At 36.4% G+C, this 22,966-nt stretch overlaps 1 protein-coding gene across 2 annotated transcripts in view; it reads right to left on the reverse strand.

Moving 5' to 3' along the window:
• SMC6 (structural maintenance of chromosomes 6) overlaps window positions 1-22,966 on the reverse strand; it is a 41,140-nt gene that overhangs the window by 6,482 nt on the left and 11,692 nt on the right. For both annotated transcript variants that reach the window (XM_074820103.1, XM_074820104.1), the window contains exons 7-25: window positions 22,679-22,740; window positions 21,697-21,777; window positions 20,073-20,174; window positions 19,772-19,891; window positions 19,569-19,667; window positions 18,315-18,461; window positions 17,848-17,936; window positions 17,200-17,364; window positions 16,052-16,230; window positions 12,920-13,121; window positions 12,668-12,782; window positions 10,308-10,468; window positions 8,478-8,613; window positions 7,521-7,601; window positions 5,440-5,610; window positions 3,806-3,943; window positions 2,915-3,060; window positions 2,087-2,212; window positions 590-695 (exon numbers count right to left, since the gene is read on the reverse strand). In XM_074820103.1, the coding sequence (XP_074676204.1) occupies window positions 590-695; window positions 2,087-2,212; window positions 2,915-3,060; window positions 3,806-3,943; window positions 5,440-5,610; window positions 7,521-7,601; window positions 8,478-8,613; window positions 10,308-10,468; window positions 12,668-12,782; window positions 12,920-13,121; window positions 16,052-16,230; window positions 17,200-17,364; window positions 17,848-17,936; window positions 18,315-18,461; window positions 19,569-19,667; window positions 19,772-19,891; window positions 20,073-20,174; window positions 21,697-21,777; window positions 22,679-22,740 (2,426 nt within the window). The remainder of the gene's footprint in view (window positions 1-589; window positions 696-2,086; window positions 2,213-2,914; window positions 3,061-3,805; window positions 3,944-5,439; window positions 5,611-7,520; window positions 7,602-8,477; window positions 8,614-10,307; window positions 10,469-12,667; window positions 12,783-12,919; window positions 13,122-16,051; window positions 16,231-17,199; window positions 17,365-17,847; window positions 17,937-18,314; window positions 18,462-19,568; window positions 19,668-19,771; window positions 19,892-20,072; window positions 20,175-21,696; window positions 21,778-22,678; window positions 22,741-22,966) is intronic.

The following is a 22,966-nucleotide window of genomic DNA, read 5'->3' on the forward strand; positions in this document are numbered from 1 at the left end:
ATGACTTGACATTTTATGGACTGAGTTTGAGTTCTTCAGATACATATCCTTCACCTGTTTAATTAGGACTGTGTCAACACGTATTTATGTTGTCACATTTTTCCCCTCAATTCCTAAGACTGAAGTCTCCCACAGAAACAAAAGTAAATACCCCCATGACTAAAACTTTTTGGGAGGTATGTTAAAAGATACACAGAAAAAACATAATATTGAAGCTTTCAGCCATTAAAAGTTGTTTAAACAACAACTAGAGCCATTATACAATCACTCAAATAAAGGCAAACTTCCTATGAATGAAATTGGAACAAGTAATTTTGAAAGACTTACTAGGATGACTCACTAGTAAATTCTTATCCTCAGGATGACAGTCCAAATTTATTCTATGTAATCTAACAACCTGCCCATATAAGATGGCAATATGGTTTTTGTTCTTGCTTGTTTTCAACATCCTACAATTTAGCATATCACGTTTTAGAGAAGGGAGAACAATTTCTTCTATCCTTAACAATGCATGTTCTAGTAAGCTGATATTAAAAAAATAATAAATCATTACATATTATAATAATTGAAGTAATATAAAATAACTTACTGTTATTGACAGTGTCTCATTCTTGTGATCAAAAAGTATTTTTCCAGAGCAAGCTCGAATACGTAACAAATGGTCAAAGTAGAGTTTGCATCGTAAAGAAAGGAGCCTTAAATCAGTTAAATCAAACAAATATTAGGCCAGTAAGTTTTAAAAAACATGAAAAAGTGACAAGTTTTTTACCAACAGTTCCACACCATAATCTTAACTATTAAGCCCTGCTCCATTAATAACATCTTCCCAAATCAGTTACTCTCGAGCAGGTGACATCGATACTGGATGTACTGGACAGAATCACTGACACAAAGTAACAAGGTAAGAAATCCAGATGTACAGCCTTTGTATTTTCTAGAAGTCTGTTTCAATAGACTGAAAGCTTTTTACACCATTCTTCCACAATTTCAAGAGAAAATGACCACATTCTACTTCTTTCCTATGAAGTATTAGGACTGCACAGTAAGGATAGTAAAGAATTTGTGGACTCTGCTAGACTCCAGGAATTAAAGAGTGTTGATTTCTCCCCCCTCCCACCCCAGTTCTAGCATATAATTCCCCAACAGACAATACATCACAGTTCCTTCAAGAAAGAACTATTGTTCTTTAAGCCATCTCAAAGTGGGATTCATAATCAAATTTAGGCACTAGGAACAAGATTCAGTTTGACATATATGGGCACCATAAGGCAAGCACCAGATTCTGCAGGTAAATCTTACCCACTACTATTTCTATACTTCCACCTGCAAAGGCTGGGATTCTCTTGATCATTACTATTTGTCAGGATCATACTGTCACTCCCACCAAATCCCAGATTAAAAGTAGGAAAGCAGAGCCTACACTGATATCCCTCAATTTCTGCTGAAGTGAATGCTAAACAATAAAGAACTGCACTGGAAAACAGACCATCAGTCCTTTCGAAGGGAGGCCACCACAACACCTTCATTGATAGATATAGGATACTAAGGGACTGAAGCAAGAAATCACAGGTGCACTCCTGGTATGGACACTCCATGAGAAAAGCTGTCAAATGGCAGAATCTAAATAAAGATCTTGAAATTTTTTCAACACAGGGCAGAGAAAAAGTGGTTTGCCCACAAGGAAATTATGTGAGCACAGCACCACTAATCATACTCGATGAAAATGAGTTGACAGTCCAGATGATGTTGCTGATATTTTACTGACCAAAACCAGCACTGAAACACTGGAACAAAACTGCCTTGGATTAACTCAGCATAGTTGAGGCCTTCAGTGTGAATCAAAATACAGCATCCACTGATCACGTTCTTTTTTTCAGCTGTCAGTCCAGGCCACCTCTAAACTGTCAGGCATGACAGCATTGGATCTGGGAGCAAGATTAGGTTAGAAAGATTGCTGTGAATACTGCCTTAAAGGTATCTCATTCTCATGGGTCTACTCTATAATTTTCACCCTGGAATATGGGCACATACTTACATTTACATGTTCATTTATCTGAAACCTGAAATTACAGTAAAATTAACTCACCTTAAGAACTGCCGATATATTTTGAACCTCTGTGTCATTATTTCTTCCAGCAGCCTAATAAATTTCTTTAAATTCTTTACTTTACTGTTTGCATCCTCGTATCTTTCCTTTGCATCATGAAATTGCCTGTTTTAATTAACAGAAAGTCTAGGATAAACATGTATTACACATTAAAACCGAGCTATTGTTGTAAATGCTGAAAATCAATTTAATAATCAAAACATTTAAATAAAAACCTTCTTGTGAGGATCTATGTTAAAGCTAAAAACACTTGATGAGTCAAGTAAGACACTGTTCATGAATGAAAAGTGGTCAAAACCTAAATTTTACTTCTATTTTTAATTCTTTTGAAGGAAAACTTTTACACCAAGGAGAATGAATGGCTGGACTCCCCATGCTCAAGACTATCAGTGGTGAATGATTAGTTGAAATATGCGGCAGACAAAACCTCAAGTCATTTCCTAACTTCTGCATTAGTTATTCAAACCAGAAGTATGCTTAATGCTCACTGCATCACAGAACAACAAAGTTATGTTCACACCATGTAGTCATAATTGGGATACTTCTAAACACTAAGTGAGTATCTGGTTATTGGTAACTTCACATATATAGTACAGACACTGTCTAAAATCCATAGAGAGTAGTTCAACACTCCTAAACCTATTAAGTACTGGTTGACTGAGCAATCAGCATGGCATGCTTCCATACCTTCGTACATGGTTTAAGTACTAAAGGCATACGTAAACACATTGTAAGTTAATAAGAAAATTTTTTTCCCCTATCTTTTCCATTTTACCTGAACTACTTTAGACATTAAAGATGACTTACTGTACTATTTCTTCTCTGTTTCCATGGCGATCATTTTCTGAATTTATCCTTTCTCTCAAGCGATTCATTTCTGCATCAAGACTCTTAACAGTTCTGCTGACCTCTATGCGCTCCGAGTAGATTTGCCTAGCTTGTGCCGTTTTTTCCTAAAGTAATGTTTGAAACTCAATTGTTACATTTTTTTAAAAAATCTGTTTAGTCTTCACAACAAATACTTTGTGCTATGGAAAAACAAGGTCTCCAAGCAAAAGCAATGTTTTTGTATCATTCTTTGTGTACTTAGCAGACCTAGTTTATCATTAACAATGTCACTAACAACATTTATAGGTAGGTAGTTATTTCAGTGCTAAGAACTGTATCCGAGATGTTTAATATGTTCACAGTTATTCAGCTAATACAGATAAATAAGGACCAAATTCACCACGTTTGAATAGGACAGCCTTCCAGAAGTCTTTGTGGATGTTATTTAAGAGTTAGTTAATAATGCTTGATTAGGTAAGTCTTCAAAAGATCAGGTACAAGGTCTGTACAAGGAAAAAACTAGCATTCAAAAAACCAGAACAGTGTTATTCAATTTAACTTAAAACACAAATTTTAAGGTTAAGTAATTTTAATCTTTTCATTGCAAAATACAGAAGAAATAGTCCTAGATGGATAAATTCAAACTTAACTGTCAAGAGAGTGCTCTGCCAGACAAAAAGAGGCCTTGATTTATTTATACAAAATTAATTTTACTTGATTTAGATAGTCAGCTTAAGACATAGCTGAGAGAATACTCAGTGTAGCTGTGTATTAATATGGTCTGTATGTTGTACAAGTGGCATGATTTATTAAATATTAGCAGGATCATGACCATCTGACTCCAATACAGAAAAAATACCCCATACCTACCTCTAATTCTTTTTCTTTGGCAGCTAGTAATTCTTTATGTTTCTTTACACAAGCCAAGTGTTCTTTCTGTTTTTCTTCATAGTGCTGAAAACGGCGTTTACTGTTTTCCACTTCTGAGTCAGCTTGGTTTAATACATCCTGTTTGGAATAAATCAAGATGTGAGCTGTTTGGGGCAGATTCCTAAGCATCTCTCTAATGCTCACTGACTTATCACAGGTAATTATGTTGGTTTTAACACTAATTTATTTTGCTTTCAGTAAGACTTCTGAAGTCCAGGAGCTTTAACTGCAACTTATCAGAAAGTCTATATTAAATTCTGACGAGGACACAATAAATGCTTGCAATGTTTTTAGGAATCATCTTGAGGGGATGTTTTAAGCTTCGAAAAAAAACATCCGTTCTCCTAACCCTCCAAAAACTACATATATTTTTTACACTACATTCTAGCCAGAACTTCTGATGCCCGTGTGACATTAGCCAGAACTGCATTTCTGTGTGAAAATTCAGTGTCTTGTTATACCTATAATATGATCACCAGCCATCACCAAAAATAATGGATGCTCTTACCTTTTTCTAATCTTGCCCTAAAGCCACAACTTACCACGTCAACAGTTCATTAAACAACTGTAGAACACATAACAGTATATCTAATCTAAAATCCTTTCAGAAATTTAAGTTTCTCCCTATTGTGTTTAGTAGTCTTAATAACCAGCAATAATGTTCTAATAATCTGAATAAATCTATTCTCTTTCCTTACACAGTTCTTTCTAAACAGAACATATCTTTAGAATTTCCATATTAGATACATTATAGCTAACATATTTATCAGTTGTTTTCCTTAACTGTTTCCTTCCACTTTTTGTTTGCTCCTGCCTTTTTAATTTGGGCTGGCTACATAGCAATATACAATTTAAGTGAGGCATATATGAGATGAAATTCCTATAGTGATCTTCCTAAGTTTTAACTCATTCCATCCTTCTACAAGTAGACATCCTTCTACTGTAAACATGCTGGACTCTTATTTCCATTTTCCATTTTCAAACCATTCATTCTTCTTGGCACATGAGATTGCCTTCCATTTGCCTGTATCAAATCTTTCATGTCATCACTCTGCTGTTTATCTTAAGCCTTGCTACTTTTCTGCAATTTCCAGGTGTCTTCTGTAGTCTTGAATAATTAAAACTATGTATTGGTACCTTCTGTGATTATGCAGCTTTATAGAACAACCATTTCACAGAGAACTTCAAATGCTATTTTGAAAACTGAACAGTTATGAATGCTCTTAGCCAGGACTTATCAGAAACAAATAAGCCAAAACAACAAATGTGATGCACTAAAAGGGAAAGTCAAGGAAACTTTTTTCCTTCCGTTTCAGCCCATGACTAGAAATACCTGGAAACAAACTGTCTTTAAACATAAAACACTGTAGCGACTACACTTAATCAATATCATCTTCAAAATATTGCCAAGTTTATTTCTTGACATGCTCTAGATGGAATGCTCTATTTCCATTCTCATAGGTAGACCTTAAATGTAACAGGAAAGATCATACTTATTGCTCCTGCGCCCTTTTAACCTCATTCCTCTTGCCCCACAAAGGGAATGAATTAGAAATACAGTATGAAATTGTCACCTTAATTGGACCAGCAATTTCTTCTACTTGATGAATTTTTTCTTTGATTTCTTCAAGTTTTTTTTCAGTTAGCTGGAGAGTATTTTTCAGTTCTTCCATTTTTCTGCTTTGTTGCTGCATGTCTTTTTTTACAGATTCCATTTTACCCTTATTTTCTTCTACTTCCTCTTCCTGACAAAAATAGATTAAAATGAAGAATAAAAGGAGACCTACATTTGCAAATTACTGTACAAGATTTTTATTTTATTATCACTGTCAGAGTAGAAGATTATATGCAACACTCTATAACGCTAATAAGAATATGAGCAGCTCAATGTAGTTGTCACCAAAGCCCAAAAGAAGAGACTGACAGATCTTGTAGGACACCACTAAATCAAACTGCAAAATAAAAAGTGGAATTTCCTAATTATCTGACTGAAAAGTAAAAGGACTTTATTTTGGAATTGCGATGAAAAGATTAAAGGGGCTAGAATTTTGTGAAGACTTAGTCATGCTAATATTTTACTACAGTAATTTTTTGAACAAAAGAACAAGAAAACTTCCCTCTGGGGTAAGTTACATCAGTCCCTGTCACAGACCATATACATCCAGTATACAATGGGATACAGGAAGAGTGAATCATCACTGTTCCCTAGAAAATGATAACCATTCGTAATGAATTATCATCACACATACTTTCTGATTCAAAAAGACAAATATTCCAAAACCTGGGAAAAACATATAAATGAATCCTTGCATTGCTAAGATTCTTTTTCATGATCAAACAATTGTGAAATCACAGTAGCAATGAAAGACAAATACCAAAAACAGCAGTTAATCCATAGCAGTAGTCAGAAAGTACAGAAAATAGAACAACAAAAATCCAAGAAAGGAATAAGGAGAAGCAAATATATCAGTGTACCACCTGCATAAGACCATTATCAGAAGGCAATGGTAAAAATGTTGTTGAAAGAGCAGGTGTCCAATAACTTTCAAACAGGAAGATATTCTCCTACGAAAAGGCAATAGACTATTTTTCCATTTCACCAAAAGGACAAAGAATATACTTTTTTTTTAAACCAACAGAACTAGATTATCTGGAAAAGAGAAACTGTACAAGAGCTTACAGAATTTGTACTGATCCCTTACTTTTTGAGTAAATTTTGAAATGTTTACTTACATGCATGCATATGTGCAAACACACTGGAAGTCAGACTACTGAAAAAGTGCAAGCTTGTGCTGACATCAGAAGTGACAAAAATTCTGGGCAACTTAGCCTCTTGTTGATCCCATATAAAATAGTGGGAAAAATGGCATGGAATTTAACTGAAACAATGGTAGTAAGGATTATTATTACAGCACAATTCTCAGAATTGAAATCTTGGCCATCTATACATTAACTTATTACAGAGTAACAGCTGAAAATTGATGGCCACCAACATACAAATCTCAATAGATTATCAAACATTTTCTTCTGTTCTTAAACTACTATGTGCACATTCTAAGACCACATAGATAAGAATAAGAACTTTGAAGAAACCACCATACTACCATGACACTTCCCTAGGGCAATACGAAAACTTTAGACCTTCTGCACAGTGAAGCTACATCAAAGCAAGAAACTGTGGGTTCAGGGCAGAGCGGCAGTGCTGTGACATTAATTATGCTCCAGAGTGGCGGTTACCTATGCTTCGATGATGCCACTTCTGACCTCCAAACCTACACTGCTGCTTCTCCTTAATGAGAGTTTTACAGTACTGCAGGTGTGGAATGAGGAAACAAGATGCATGTAATATCCCTTTACAACACCACCCTGCCTTCCGTAAGCCTGCAATGCTATTGATTTGAAAAAGGGCAAAAAACCAAGAAGAAAGAAAAACAAAGGAAGAAAAAAAAAAAGAAAAAAGGAAGAAAAAAATTAAGAGATCCAAACAAAAACTTACAAAAATGTAGACATTCTGTAAAGCAATACATTCTTCACTATGTATCCAACTTGTACACTAGTTGAAAATCTACAGTATTTGCTTATTTCAAAACACTGTCAACATTAAAAGACATTATTTCATATCCTTATTAGACATAATTTGATAATCTATTCTTACTAATGTACGGATGTCTACTGAATTGTGTTCTTCCACATTTTCAAGATCTGCTATTTCTGCACTTCTTGTTCTTATTTTTATCTGAAAAGAAAAAGAAATATTCTTAAGCTTATCTAAAGAGAAGAGTTCACATTTGTTCATTTAAGTCAACACAGAAAGCAAGATACTTAGTCTTTTAGTTTCACTAGTGTCTACAAAAGACACAACACTTCCCACTTACCTATGGAATCCCTTTTTATAAGATATAACTTGTTCTGAAAGTCACATGCGCTTTAAATCATGACAACCGAATAAAATATATTTTCCTCTTCCTTCAAATATTTATCTTCAGCAATTTGCGTTTAAATGCCAAGTTTTTTGCTGGTTCTTATTTGTAGTTTACTGAATATAACCTTATACTGCCTAACTAACATCACTGGCCACCACAAACAGATACCCTACCTGGAAGTACTGGGGAAAAAAAAAAAGATGACTAATAGTTGTAAAACAGCTTATAAAGAAATTAAGATTAAGAAAACTTAAAGGTGAAATATTCAGCACATTAAAATGGGTTAAGAATATAAATGAAGAACATGAAGAGAAACAAGATTCTGGAAATGAAGAGGCAAGTCTCAACAGAAATAAAGGAGGGGGAAGCAGGGAAAAGAAACTTGCATCAAATACTGCAACAAATTCCTATTTATGTCCAAAAAAACCAGTAGAAATTTGTGAGATTTAGCACAAGAGAGGAAAAAAAAATACCATACAGAAACAACAGGATTCTAGGATTGATGTGGCCTCTATCATTCTGTCCTAAATGATGAAAGCATACTACCAACGTAAACAACACGAAAGCAAACAACAAAAATAAGGATAAACATTAAAAACTATCATCCACTGAAAATATAGTGCAGAAGTCAAAATTAAATAGGAAATGACTGACCAGTTTCTAGTAACTAACACTGTACCTATTTTTACCTGTAGTTCTTTTTGGCGTCGTTGATGACCATGAAGATGACCTTCATTCTGCTTAATCTCATTTTCAATGGAATATAAACGTTGCTGAGATGCTTTCAACTTCGCCTTTTTGTTTTCAATTTCTTTCTCCAAGTGACTTTATAGACAAAGTGATATTGAAATATTATATATTACACAGATATTATTACATGCACACAGAAATACACAAATAAAAATTCAATGTATGACAAGACAAAGGGTAAAAGTGCACTCCCATAAAAAAAAAATCTTACATTTGTTATGCATTGGATAGTTTTAACGATCAATAGAAACACGAAAGCTCGACAGCAAAACTCATAGTTAATAACCACCAGATAGTTGCTTGATGGTCCTACTTCAATGCCTAGCAGATAAACCATGTAATTTGAACCATCTGTAACCTCTGTTAGCAATTTTCACAAACAGGCCAAATGTTTGAACTAAACAGTGGTGTTACTTCTAAAAATACTACTGTGTCTTGAAAGAAAACAAATACTTTGACTAGGACAACACACTTCTAGTCAGAGAGAAAATACATTAACAGAGATGGGAAAAAAAATATTTTATATAGTCTTATACTTTTCCTTCTACGAAGGAGATCATGTCCAGAGATTTCCATAATTAACTCTTTCAGTTTGTGGTAAAACTATTTGAAATGCAAACCAACGCTATTTTTTGTTATTATTAATGGATGGAAGAATTTTGATAGCATCTTTCACCCCTGAAAAGAAAGGGGAAGCTTTACTAATATTACAGTAAAAAAAATATAATCTTAATACAAGCATTTAATCCAACTTTTGTAATAGATGCATGAAGTGGACTGATTAAGTCTGATCCCAGAATCAGAGTTTAATAAATTGAATATACTATTCCAGACAAATATGTTACTGCTTTAGGATAAGTTCTGAAGGGGGGGAGGGGGGGGATAAGACATTTTTCCTTTTTAACTGGCCTATATCATGTCCCCATAGCAATACTGGTAATGAAATGCCTGTAATACTTTGAAAGTTAAGATAATCTTTGAGTGAAGTTCATTACATATTGACATGAACAATGTACAGTTAACTAACATATTTAAAACTTTTGACTTCACAAAAATAAATTTTTAACATTCATTTCAGTCTACACTATCAGCTATTAATAGCAAAATTAAAATTTTTACTTAATATGTCTGCAATATAATCTGAGCCTCCAAATAAAAGTGTTCTACTGTCACCAATTTGCTTGGTGACAGTTCAAGTTTGTAAACTTTCGAATATGTTTGGCTTTTTAAACTACCATTTTGAAAGTAAAAAATGGGTGTGGAGGGAAGTCAAGTTTAATCAGGGAGACCTACCATAAGTGAAGTCAAAAGCCTGAGGAAACACAGATGCAGAGTTTTAGACCAATAGGACTATGTGTGCCAATATAATTTTTGTTTGAATAATCAGGCTTCATTTACAGTAAACTATGATACCACTATTCAGGTATTAGATTTTTAAAGAAATAGCTTTGACTCCATACTCTTCAGGAAGCAGAAAAAAAAAGGGAAGGTAGCTAGATTTCCTGGAGTATTCAGCCCAGCAAATCCCTACCTGCTGGGCAAGATTTACATGCCACAAGCTGAAAAATATCTAGGTACAACTCAGGTTTGTACCTATCACAGAAAGGCATTGAAATAAAGAGGTTTTCCAGAATTCTCAGAAAGGAAGCATAAATCTCAGAAAGAAAATGGAGACTGGGGAGTAGTGTACATGCAAATAGACAAATATGCAATTCCACTATTCATGTCCAAGTGCACTTTTTACAAATACAACATTACAAGATGCTAACCTTATTTCTGCTTCAACGTCTTTGCTTAGGAACTTGGGTCTGAGGTAATTAGAAGAGTAATACCGTCTTTCAAATACTTGATCACCTTCAGCAGTGAAAGCTTCTCTACAATTTTGGGGTGGCCGATTAAGCTGCATTACTTCACGAGCTTTACGGCTACTCTGAAAAATACAATATCCTCATCACACCAATAGAAAAGCAACCATAAAGATATCAATTTAAAACTTGTCTAGAAGATCTCTCCTATAAATTATTTCAATTCCTAATGTAAAAAAGAAATACGGTAATGAAAGAAAGTGAAAAAAATCTGTAATGTGAAGAATCTGCTTTTCTTAGTTGAATAAGACATTTATGTTCTCAAAAACCACCCACTTAGTTTAGCTGTCCATTTCTTTTAATCTATTACAAATTTACCTGCATTGCAAATTCCGTAGTCTAATTAGTCCCTTATAATTTGCTGGGGGGGGGAGGGGGGGGAGTGGAATCAATAACCAAAATGTCACTATGCACAGGTATATTTAATTAGCAAAAGTGGAACACACATACAAGAAACAATTTTCCAAAGCAAGCTGAAATACAACAAACAATATTCAATTAAAGTTTGGGGAAAAATACTGGTAAAAGAAACATTGCCAGTGCCAGACTAATTGGTCACAAGTGCCTTTGTCCAAGACAATCATGTTATCCATTCAGAAGTATTATTTCTTCCACACAATACCTGTACCACTCCTCTCAGATCCAGTTGAAATTGTTCAGGCAGGGCTCAAAGATGGTAACACTATGAAAATCAGTAGTTAGGTAAGGCAGAGGGGGAAGAACAAAACTAGCATTTCTGCTATCAGAAAAGCCTAGAAAGTTCAGCTGTTATATATCCCATTCAGTAACAGCCACACTTGATAGCTCTGCACTAGACAGAGCATAAACCACCTATTTTCCAGTAGGAATGTCAGAGGAAAAACTAGGACAAGTGGTTTTGGAGAAAAACAAAATCCATAAGAAGTAAGCATCATTAGTTCTGCTGCTTATAGAATACCCTGCTTTCTTTAAATAAAAATAAACACATCTTATTTTTATCTTTGAACATTCTACCTGTAATCTTATATGCCAGAGCTGGTATCTTCAGTAGTTAACAGAAAAATCCAAAATCAATTAAGATCAGAAATCATATAGTGGCAGAAAACAGTTCATTAACATGTTATGGTGATCAAAAAATAAATTATCAAGCTAGTACATAATCTTAATTCAACGCCAGTTGCTAGTCCCCTCAACTAAATCCTACTTAACTGATTATTGCTTTTTTTTATTTTACCAGACTCTATCCACAACCACGTTTCTTTGCACCCTTTCATCTCAAATGCTTTAACACTGCAGAGTCCAAGGGGGCTCTACTTGTTGTGGTAGATGAAAGATAAATTAGGCTGTAAATGCTAGCAGGTGACTGATAATTTAATGTAAGAATAGGTGGCTGAATATCCAAAAGGGAACTTTTGAACACTCAAGCACAAGCCTGCTACAGCTACAACTGGTACCTAGCTACCAGCTGCTAAGTACAACTGGTAGGGGCTAGTTGCAAATTTTGGTAATACCTGGACTACACAAAACTGACACAACCTGAACCCACTACTTAATTAAGAGACATGAGACAGAGACAGCAATTAAGAGGTTGGTTACATGCACATGGACTATTTAGACTGGGAAAGTAGATCATGTGGAGGCCCAGAAAGGTGCTGGTGAACATCCCAGAAACAAACAGGGAAGATCCTGGAAACACATGGGGAGAGATCTGTAGTGACAACCCAGGAAACACCCAGGGACCTTGGCTAGTAACAACCCAAACAGGTATCTGTGAGCAGCTGCACAGCAGGAACTGGTAAGATTTCCTGCCTGACCTTCCCTGACCAGCAGTGATCTCCCTGCTGGGGACAGAAGTTGAGACCTATGAAGGTAGTGTTGGGGGGGGCGAGCAGGGGGGGACACAGGGAAACAAGTAAGCGTGTGCAAGTAAAAGCTCTAACCTTGCCGATTCTTAAATAAATCCCAGTACCTAAATCCACTCTGTCTCACCCATGATAGAAAATAGCATTTGAAGTGGGATACTGACAGTTTATTGAATGCCCACGATGGCCTTACTGGGAGCCCTCCAGTGGCTAAGACGTGCGTGTGTAGTGATAACTGATACAGTTGGGGTCTACTGAGCCATCAGGGTCCTCACCTCTTCTCAGAGGGGCAAAATAAAACCCCAATAAAATACTCTCTCTCTTCTGTCCATCACAGACACTTATCAGTGAAGGTATCGTATATGTTCCATACAAAGACAAAACGCTTTTCTTTGAAGAACAATAGGGATCGTAAAGACTTACTTTAATCAGCAGGATTTTTTCTATACCCCTCACATCGATCAAACAATTGGCAACCACTGCATGATCTATTTCTAGTGCTGTGAGAACTGACGGGAATTCTGGATGATGAACTCCTCTAAAGAAAACAAGAAAAACCACCATTCATAAAGCTCACGAGATTCTTTTAAAAAAAAAAAAAGACAAATAGTTCTTTTCAACTGATAAAACTTTGATTCATCAAAGCTAAGGAATAAAATTCACAATATAACTTACCTGTGTCTAACATCATAAACGTCATTCTGAAATTTATTTACTATTACTTGAGGTCTAAATCCACGTGGATAATATTTTGACATCATTAGTTGAAGAGTTCTTTCATCACTATGATTATCACAGCAAAATGCCTGGACTAGGTTCTTTAAACAACATTCAACAGCCAAGGTCAGTTCAGCATCTTTTGGATGAATGAAAGCACCTAAATAAACATAAGAAACAAGGCTTTAGGAGCTGTGTTACATAACAAAACATCCAGTAGTGCATTTCTTCCACTCAAGGTTTTTGTTTTCTTGTGTTATGAGGGTTTTTAAGAGTCTAAAATAAATCTTTCTTACAAGAAGGAAAAAAAAAAAAGTAGTTAACTGAAAGATAAAAGACTCCACAACAGACAAACTACCCTGAGAAAAAAGACATATAATTTCTCTTCCTATAGAGACACCTATACATATTTGGAGGCCTACATTTTCTTCTAAGATCTTTGACCAGTCACTACTACCATTAAGTTAACAATTTCTTGGCAGCTCAGCAGAAATATACCAAGGCCAAGATTGATTATCAACAATTTAATGCTTTAAGGGTGAAGGGAGAGGAACAAGTATGCTGCAAGTTAAACAAACATGAAGATTTGAAGAGAAATACAGCGAAACTGTCCAAGCAGCCAGGGATCAGGTTAGGAAAGCCAAAGCCCTGGTAGAACTAAATCTGGACAGGGATGTCAAGGGCAACAAGAAAAGCTTCTATAGGTACGTTGATGAAAAAAGGAAGACTAGGGAAAATGTGGGCCCTCTCGGGAAGGATATGGGAGACCTGGTTACCCAGGATATGGAGAAGGCTGAGGTGCTCAATGACATTTATGCTACAGTCTTCACCAGCAAGCGTTCCAACCACACCTCCCAAGCCACAGAAGACAAAGGCCAAGACTGGGAGAACGAAGAACCACCCACTGTAGGAGAAGATCAGGTTCAAGACCATCTAAGGAATCTGAAGGTGCACAAGTCCATGGAACCCAATGAGATGCATGCAGGGGTCCTGAGGGAACTGGCAGATGAGGTGGCTAAGCCACTATCCACCATATTTGAAAAGTCATGGCAGTCAGGAAAAGTTCCCACTGACTGGAAAAAAGGAAACATAACACCGATTTTTAAACCGGGAAAAAAGGACAACCCGGGGAACTACAGGCCAGTTACTCAGCTCTGTGCCTGGCAAGATCATGGAGCAGATCCTCCTGGAAACTATGCTAGGGCACATGGAAAATAAGGAGGTGACTGGTGACACCCAGCATGGCTTCACTAAGGGCAAATCGTCCCTGACAAATATGGTGGCCTTCTACAACAGAGTTACAACATTGGTGGATAAGGGAAGAGCAACGAACATCATCTACCTGAACTTGTGCAAAGCATCTGACACTGTCCCGCACGACATCCTTGCCTCTAAATTGGAGGCACATGAATTTGAGGGGTGGACGTCTCGGTGGATAAGGAATTGGCTGGATGGTCACACTCAAAGAGTTACAGTCAATGGTTCAATGTCCAAGTGGAGAGCAGTGATGAGTGGTGTTCCTCAGGGGCCAGTATTGGGACCAGCACTGTTTAACATGTTTGTTGGCGACATGGACAGTGGGATCAAGTGCACCCTCAGCAAGTTGCCAACAACGCCAAGTTGTGTGGTGTGGTTGACCTGCTGGAGGGAAAGGATGCCATCCAGAGAGACCTTGACAAGCTTGAGAGGTGGGCCTGTGCAAACCTCATGAAGTTCAACACGGCACAGTGCAAAGTCCTGCACATGGGTCAGGGCAATCCCAAGCACAAATACAGGTTGGGCGATGAGTAGATTGAGTGCAGCTCTGTGGTATTAGGGGATGGAAAACTGACTATGAGCCAGTAATATGTGCTTGCAGCCCAGAAAGCCAACTGTATCCTGGGCTGCATCAAGAGAATTGTGGCCAGCAGGTCAAGGAAGATGGTTCTGCCCCACTACTCTACTCTCATGAGACCCCACTTGGAATACCGTGTACAGCTTTAGGACTCCCAACATAAGATGGACATAGACCTGTTGGAGCAAGTCCAGAGGAGGCCACGAGGATGATCAGGCAGCTGGAGCACCTCCCTTATGAGGAGATGCTGAGAGAGTTGGTGTTGTTCAGCCTAGAGAAAAGAAGGTTCTGGGGAGACCTTATAGTAGCATTCCAGTACTTGAAGGGTGCCTACAAGAAAGTTGGGGAGGCTCTCTTTATCAGCGAGTGTAGTAGGGCAAGGGGTAACAGTTTTAGACTGAAAGAGGGTCGATTTAGATTAGATATAAGGAAGAAATTCTTTACTGTGAGGGTGGTGAGACACTGGAACAAGTTGTCTGGAGAGGCTGGGGATGCCCCCTCCCTGGCAGTGTTCAAGGCCAGGTTGGACGGGGCTTTGAGCAACCTGGTCTAGTGGAAGGTGTCTCTGCCCATGGCAGGAGGATTGGAACTAGATGATCTTTAAGGTCCCTCCCAACTCAAACCATTCTATGATTTCCATTATATCACCTGTCTTCAGTAGTACATGTGTTACAAGTTCTTACCCTGCAGTAAATGCCAAGTACTGAAGTACGTGGCCTTTACACTTACATCTAGAATATGCTGAAGCCACTAGTCCCATTCACAACCTGAAATAGCAGTCACTGTCAGAGCTGGTCAAAAAACTAATAAAACCAAACTTTAAAAGAAAATCTCAATCGGTTCCGAGTTGCTCTGTGTGAAACATCGGTTTGACAAACCCACAAGTGATCCACTGGACGTTTTGAACAAAGTCTGATCAAGTGCTATCCACCAAGGAACAAGCAGCCAAAGCACAGTAGTCTTTGGAGGAATCAGATGGTTACATTGAAAGTTTACCATTGTAACTACATAAAATATCTTAGCAAAAACAGTTGGAAAATTATAAAAACCAGTAGATGTTAAATAGTTCATGTGATAAAAAGGACAGAAGCAAAAGACTTTTCCAGGCTAAAACCTTTAGCCCTGGAAGTATAGAAGAAAGATGTATCTGAAGCTCCTTAAAGAACAAATAGTTTTTCTAAGAGATCACTGTTTACATTAGCAGCTATGTAATAAATCCCATAAGGAAATACATCCTTTTCAGCAGTCATTCTTACCTAAAGGTCCAATAGGTTTGTGTTTAAAGCGCCCTTGCCTATAGGCTGTTTCAACCGCTTCAAGAAATGCTGGTATGTATGACCCAAATCTTTTCAAGGTATTTGTCCTACTATCTTTCAGGTCTCTCAGCTGTTTCTCCTTTGCATTCAATGCTTGTTTTGTATCGCAGTCTTCTCTCCTAAGAGAACACAACTTTTTTCAGTAGCAACAGCTTATGAAGCCTTAATTTGATTAAAGTAATTATAAAGTCTCATTTTTCAAGTACTAATAGGACAGTGTATCAATACCTCAATACTTCCAATGTACAACTAGCTACACACATGCAACAATATTTTTATAGTTCCAAGAAACATGAGACAAAAAAGCAAGAAAGAAAATTACTACTTTGCAACAGTTTTACAAGACTTTATTTCTAATAATTTATAATAATTTTATTTTATTTCTGATTATATGATTCAATTTCACTGTCTTCTACAAAGGTCTTCAACAGAACACAAAGTAACTGTTGGTTACAATAATTGATAAAAGATGTTTAAACTAACACATCAATTACAATAACCAACAATTCTCACATCTCTTAACACAATAAATGACATCATTACCACAATCCCCTCTGGTAATCATTGTTCAAGTTCAGTTTGCAAATCAAAGCTCAGGTATGGGCTAAATTGATATTTGAAGCACTTGCTTCAAAATCTATAAATTTGCCTTTAACTATAGATACAATAATTACCCCTAAGTGCATCTATTTCCTTATATGGTGTTATATATCTTGTAACATCATATCAGGATGTAGTAGTATATTAGACAACATGAAAAAATTTAAATTTTTGCCTGCCCATCGGATGATAATAAGGGACAAATGGTGAGAGTAAGAAAGAAGGGCATTAAACCAACAGTATGGATTTATATCAGGCTTTAAATTAGTAATACCTTCATCTTTTAATAACAAATGGGTTTTCTTAATTTTCGAAAAGTTTCTAAATTAAGTTGTGTTGTGCTGAAGACAAAAGTTTAGCAAGTCCTAAGAGAAACTAGGGAAAAAAAAACCTGAAGCCTAATACCTCAGGGACTGGAGGTACATAAGAAGGGACCTCTTATAACTTGAAACAAAGGAAAACAGTTACATTCAAAAAGCATACCTTACCTAAGTCTAGTCTGTTCTTCCTTACACTTAGATATAGCCTCATGAAACTGATCCACCTGTTGACCAATCATTATTTCTTCATCATGGAATGCCTTTAACTGTCCCCTTAAGTATGTGATTTTCCTTTGTCTTTCCAATTTTTCAGTCTCCGAAACCTGATTAGCTCTAGAAAAGATCATACTTCAATATTTTAAAACCACACTGACACAAACTTTGTTTTATTACCTGTATCATACAAAAAAATCTATGCATGAGAAAGTTCTATATAAGATTCTGTGCATTTACAAGATCTACAAAGCATATATACTATTTTTTTTTTTATTTGTAATCACACATAACTCTGCCCAGTTACATTCCTATTGCATTTAGATTAAGGTATATTTGTTTTGAAACACCATGAAAGCTAGAAAATGTGTATTATCACCAACAAAAAACAAAAGCTTTTCTTCTACCCAATTACCTCATCACCTTCTAGTCAAAATCTTGGTATGCAAAGAAGCAAGATCAAAAATATTTAAATATTTAACTGGACCCTGATAAAGTTTAATGACATATTTTCCGTCACTGCATATTTTCTCAATCAGAAAAGCTCACTCCCTGCATACCTATACCTAAGAAACATACCGTAACCACCGTATCTGTATTTACCTGCTTTTCAGTTCTTCAATTCGTGTACGTAGCTGCTCATCATCTTTTCCCAGATGTTTTAATTCAGTTTTGGAACGATTATAAAGTACCTATGAAGGAAATAGGACACAGTAGTTCAATAAATAGAAGCAAGAAATAATTTCAAAAAGAAATATAGGTTTGAGTAAATAAACACTAATCTACATCAGAACAAACAAACATAATTTGAATTTCAAAAATGTGAAAGAGAAAGAATAACAGTTAACTTGAATAAATTTTGACCTAAGCTTAACACTGCTTAACACCTGTGTAAAGATATAAATCCCACAGCCCCCCAACAGAAAATACTTTCAAGTGAGGCAGGAAATTGCACCTATTTTGAACTGTACTATAGATTCAGGAAACCTAGACACAGATGGAGAAGTACATAGGGTAGAGCACGGACAAGCTGTTAATTACTATGAACTTTGAAAGTTCTTTTTCTCTACCTCGGCTTCACTGACTGCTTTTCTCCTTGTCTGAAGATCAGCCTTCAAAGAAATACACTGAGGATGCAGGGCTTGTGCTTCTTCATTTATTGTTAACAATTTCTCTTGTATTTCTTTGTACTTTTCTTCTGCTTCCTTCACTTTTACCTTTGGTGTAAAAAGAGAATGATACACTAGTACTAATGAAGCAAAATTTTCTTCAAAACCTCTTAATGCTACAAAAGAAGTATCTCTCAAAAGAATCCATCCAGCATGTCTCATTTGCCTTTTTTAAATAAAGCAAGTCATTGCCCCTATAGATATGCTAAGATAAAAAAATTAATAAAGGAACATACTCAGGAAACCAATGGACTACCAAATCTGTGAAGTAAACAGCAACTTTCTTTTCTAACTCATGGCTTACTCAAATACAGGACTCTTAATACAATAAAGTACTGTGATATGGAAAAGAAGTAAAACCAGTATCTGGACAATGCTCCTCCAACACTACACAGACACGTTTAGTCGTAAACTAAGAATGCCTCAATTGTAAAACAAGCACACACTTCTTTTTGTTAAATATTATAAAAAAATCAATGAAAAATGAATGCCAATTCAGAAACTTTGGAAAAGGAGTTTTAATAGACTTGAAAAGTTTAAAATAATGATGCCTAGCGTTTCTCTGCAAAAAATACATCTCATATCTGAATCTGAATGTCTTGCAAAATTATTCTTTCTTGATACCTACAGAAGTCCTAAGTACCACTCAAAGAGTCTGTTAAATTTCCAGATGTCTCCTGAAATCACACTGATCTTTTCCACAGGCAATGATACCCAAGGAAACCTGCATGACAGATCTCTGAAAGATGCTCCAATGTTACAGAAATTGGCACCAAGTAAGTACTCTCAACAATAAAACAGTTTAAATTACTGTTCACTGGTATATGCAATGCTAGTCATCTCAAATTCCACCAAAATGCAACCCTTACCCAAATCAAAAGTATCAGCATAAAACCCACATACACATACCCCTTCTAAACAACAGAACACAAAGTGTCCTAATATTATCCAATGAAATGTCAGACGCAAATGTTACTCTTAAGTTTTAGATGGCTAAAAAGATGTATAAATGGGAATGTTCTTAGCTGCTTGGGAAAAGCTAAGATGGCCAGTTGCAATAGCTTACAAGCCAAAGGACATAGTTTAAATATTTTTATTCTTGAGTAGTCAAGAAGCCAAAACCAGAGTGACATATGGTTTAAACCATGTACGTACCTGGCATTCTTTAAGCTTCTGAACAAACTTCTCTGTATTTCCTTCTTCAGCTCTAATGCCTTCTTTGATTGGCTGTATTTCTTTTTCCATCTCACCTACCTAAACAGAAGCATATATTAGCATATATCAGAATGTCCACAGCAGGTTGGGAATAATTTAAAGTACATTTTGTACGAGGACACATATTTTAACAAGGTATTTACCACTGCCCATGCCATTTTATGTTTCAAATCTTCAAGATGTTTTCGCATGTCATTCACAAATGCAATGCTTTTGTAACGTTCCTTTTTTTCACAATAAAGCTGCTTAAGTTCTTGAAGACGCTTAAAAAAAAAAAAGAGGTTCAATCATGAGTGCAAAAAGCTGTGACATAATATGAAAACTTGGCAAGATTTTTTTTAAAATTTAGAGTCACTGAGACCTAATCAAATCAAAACTATGTAGTTTAACGCCTACAGTTTTTTCAGTGCTCAGATCTGTACTAATAATTAAACTTTTACATACCTCTACTCCTTGTTCTATCTGAATACATGTATTTTCTTTAGTTTTCATAATAGATGAATAATCTTCTTTCATTTGTTCCAGCTGAGTTGCCTTCATAAAAAACTAAAAAGGAATAAAAAGATGCAGATGTCAGATTCAGCAGCTTATCTAAGTGAACTTAAAGTAATTACCATAGAAAGACCACTCATCCCAACCTCTATGCATGCTGAATGATATCCGATGTAAAATAATGGGGTATTTCTGAATAATGTACTAACCAAGCAGTGTTCTGATTTTTTTTTCAATTTATCAATGTCCTTAGAGAAAAGAAACTTCAAAAAATTGTTTTTGCAAGTGGATGACTGCTACAATCAGATAGTGTACTGGGTCTGGCTGGGATGGAGTTAAGTTTCTTCATAGCAACTGTGCTGTATTTTAGAGGTGTGACCAAACCAAAACTGATAACACATTAATGTTTTAGCTGTCCCTGAACAGCATTTGTGTAGCATCAAGGCTCTGCTTCTCACTCTGCCCTTGCAGTGAATACACTGGCGGGGTATGCAACAGTTTGGGAGGGGATACAACCAGGCAGATGACCCCAACTAATCAGAGATACTCCATTCCATAAAACATCATTGTCATGGTTTAACCCCAGCCAGCAACTAAGCACCACACAGCCGCTTGCTCACACCCTGCCCCTGGTGGGATGGGGCAAAGAATTGGAAGTGAGATTGGAAGTGAAATAAAAGTGAGAAAATTCACGAGTTGAGATAAAACCAGTTTAATAAAGCAAAACCATGTGTGCAAGCAAAAAAAACCAAGATATCCATTCACTACTTTCCATCATCAGGCAGGTGCTCAGCCATCTCCAGGAAAGCAGGGCTCCATCACGCACAACAGTTACTTGGGAAGACAAAACACTCTGAATGTCCCCCCTTCCTCCTTCTTCCCCCAGCTTTATATGCTGAGCATGACGTCATATGGTATGGGATATCCCTTTGGTCAGTTGGGGTCAGTTGTCCCAGCTGTGTCCCCTCACAACTTCTTGTGCACCCCAGCCTACTCACTGGTGGGTTGAGGTGAGAGGCAGAAAAGGCCTTGACTCCGTGCAGGCGCTGCTCAGCAGTAATCAAAACATCCCTGTTTTCAGCATAAATCCAAACTATAGTCCTGTACTAGCCACTGTGAAGAAAATTAACTGTATCCCAGACAAAACCAGCACAGTCATGCTCAGCAATAAAAAGGGAGAGGAGAGGGTTTAGGGGGGTAAGCCATCTTTTGCTTGTGAACCAGCTGGGCATCAGTCTACCCATAGGAGGTGGCAAGTGATTGCCTTTGCATCTCTTGTTTTGCTTTGTTTCTCTCTTCTTCCAGCTTTTCCTACATTTTTTAAACAATTTTTATCTCAACCCACAAATATTTTTTCTTTTGCTTTTACTCTTCCTTTCCTCTTCTCCCATCCCAAGCCAAGGCAGGAGGGAAGTAAAGGGAAGTGAGCGAGTGGCTGTGTAGTGCTTAGCTACTTACCTGAATTAACCCACAACATTAAGAATTCTGGTATTTTTTTCCCCCTCCAAATCTCACCTCTAAAAATTTGAAATCAGTATTTTAATGTTTAATCAAAATGTTGAATGATTTTTCTTACCTTGTACTTGTCACCTTCATTTTTAGATTGTAAAAAGTGCTTACTCATCTCTTGGGTTAAAACAGACACAGGATTATCTATCTGTAAAAAAAATTAGCTTCTTTTCATTTTAAGTAAAAATGTTCTCACATAACTGCATATCCATGAAAGTGAGCAAACCATCTCCCTGTACCATGCCCAGCAATTCAGTAATAAGCTGAGAGAAGCAGATCCAGAAATAGAGATTTCTACTCTCCTCACCCCTTTTTTTCTAAAAAACCCCAAATCCCCCAAACAACAAACAATTTCAAAAAAATCCAATGCCATCCAGTAAAAATTAGAACCACAATAAGCACAACTACAGACCTGTTTCCAGGAGAATAACTGACTTGTAGAAAGACACTGTCTATTTTTTCTATTTATTTAGCAAGATCAGCATTAGAAATTTTGTCCAATACTGCTGAATTTCTCATTATTTAATTGATCAAAGTTGTGCATTAAATGCAATTAACTGCCCCATATATTCTTGTAGAAGTTTCCACCAAATGAAATCAATACATACTAACAGAAGTTTATACTATTTGAAAGGCTGAATATGCTGAGTATTTTAAACTTCATATGCACTACCTGATCTTCCCTTAATCACTTAAGCAGCAAAAACACATGCAAATTTCTGCAACAGCAGAAACTGAAATAATTAGCAGAAAAAACCCACTCCAGGTATGAAAGAAATCTACACATGCCAAGACTTTTCATTAACAAGATACACGACTCATGGCTCACAGATAATAGTAAATACTTATCTGTCTGGGACAGAATCTTATTCTGCATTGTATGAGGTATAATTTTCAATTTTCTTTTGCCACTGCATTTGATCTTGAAAGAACACAGAAGAGGTGAACCTCTAATTTAACAAAATGTAACACTGCTTTTTATTTGAAGAACTGTAACATCACATGCTGATGTCTCAAATTGAACAGAATTTAAACACTGTGACAATTACCTGTATATTAAAGTGATCCAGTATTCCTATGAGTTCCTCCTTCTTTGAAGAAATTAAGGTCCCTAATGGTAAAAAAAGAAAGGAAAAATACCAAGAGGTCCAAAGTAGAGACATACAATGCCCTAGACTTTTGTTCAAACTAGTGGTTCTTAGTAAATGTAAAAAATGAGGTCAGTATTTTCATAACACAGATTTGGCCCTAAATGAGAAACACCGTTTGGCTGTGTTTTTTTAATCTTTCTGATATATTGACAGGATCCCTTGGGAGATGGTCCTGAAGGGTATAGG

This window comes from Strix aluco, chromosome 3, assembly GCF_031877795.1.
Source record: "Strix aluco isolate bStrAlu1 chromosome 3, bStrAlu1.hap1, whole genome shotgun sequence".
In the NCBI taxonomy this organism is placed as follows: domain Eukaryota; kingdom Metazoa; phylum Chordata; class Aves; order Strigiformes; family Strigidae; genus Strix; species Strix aluco.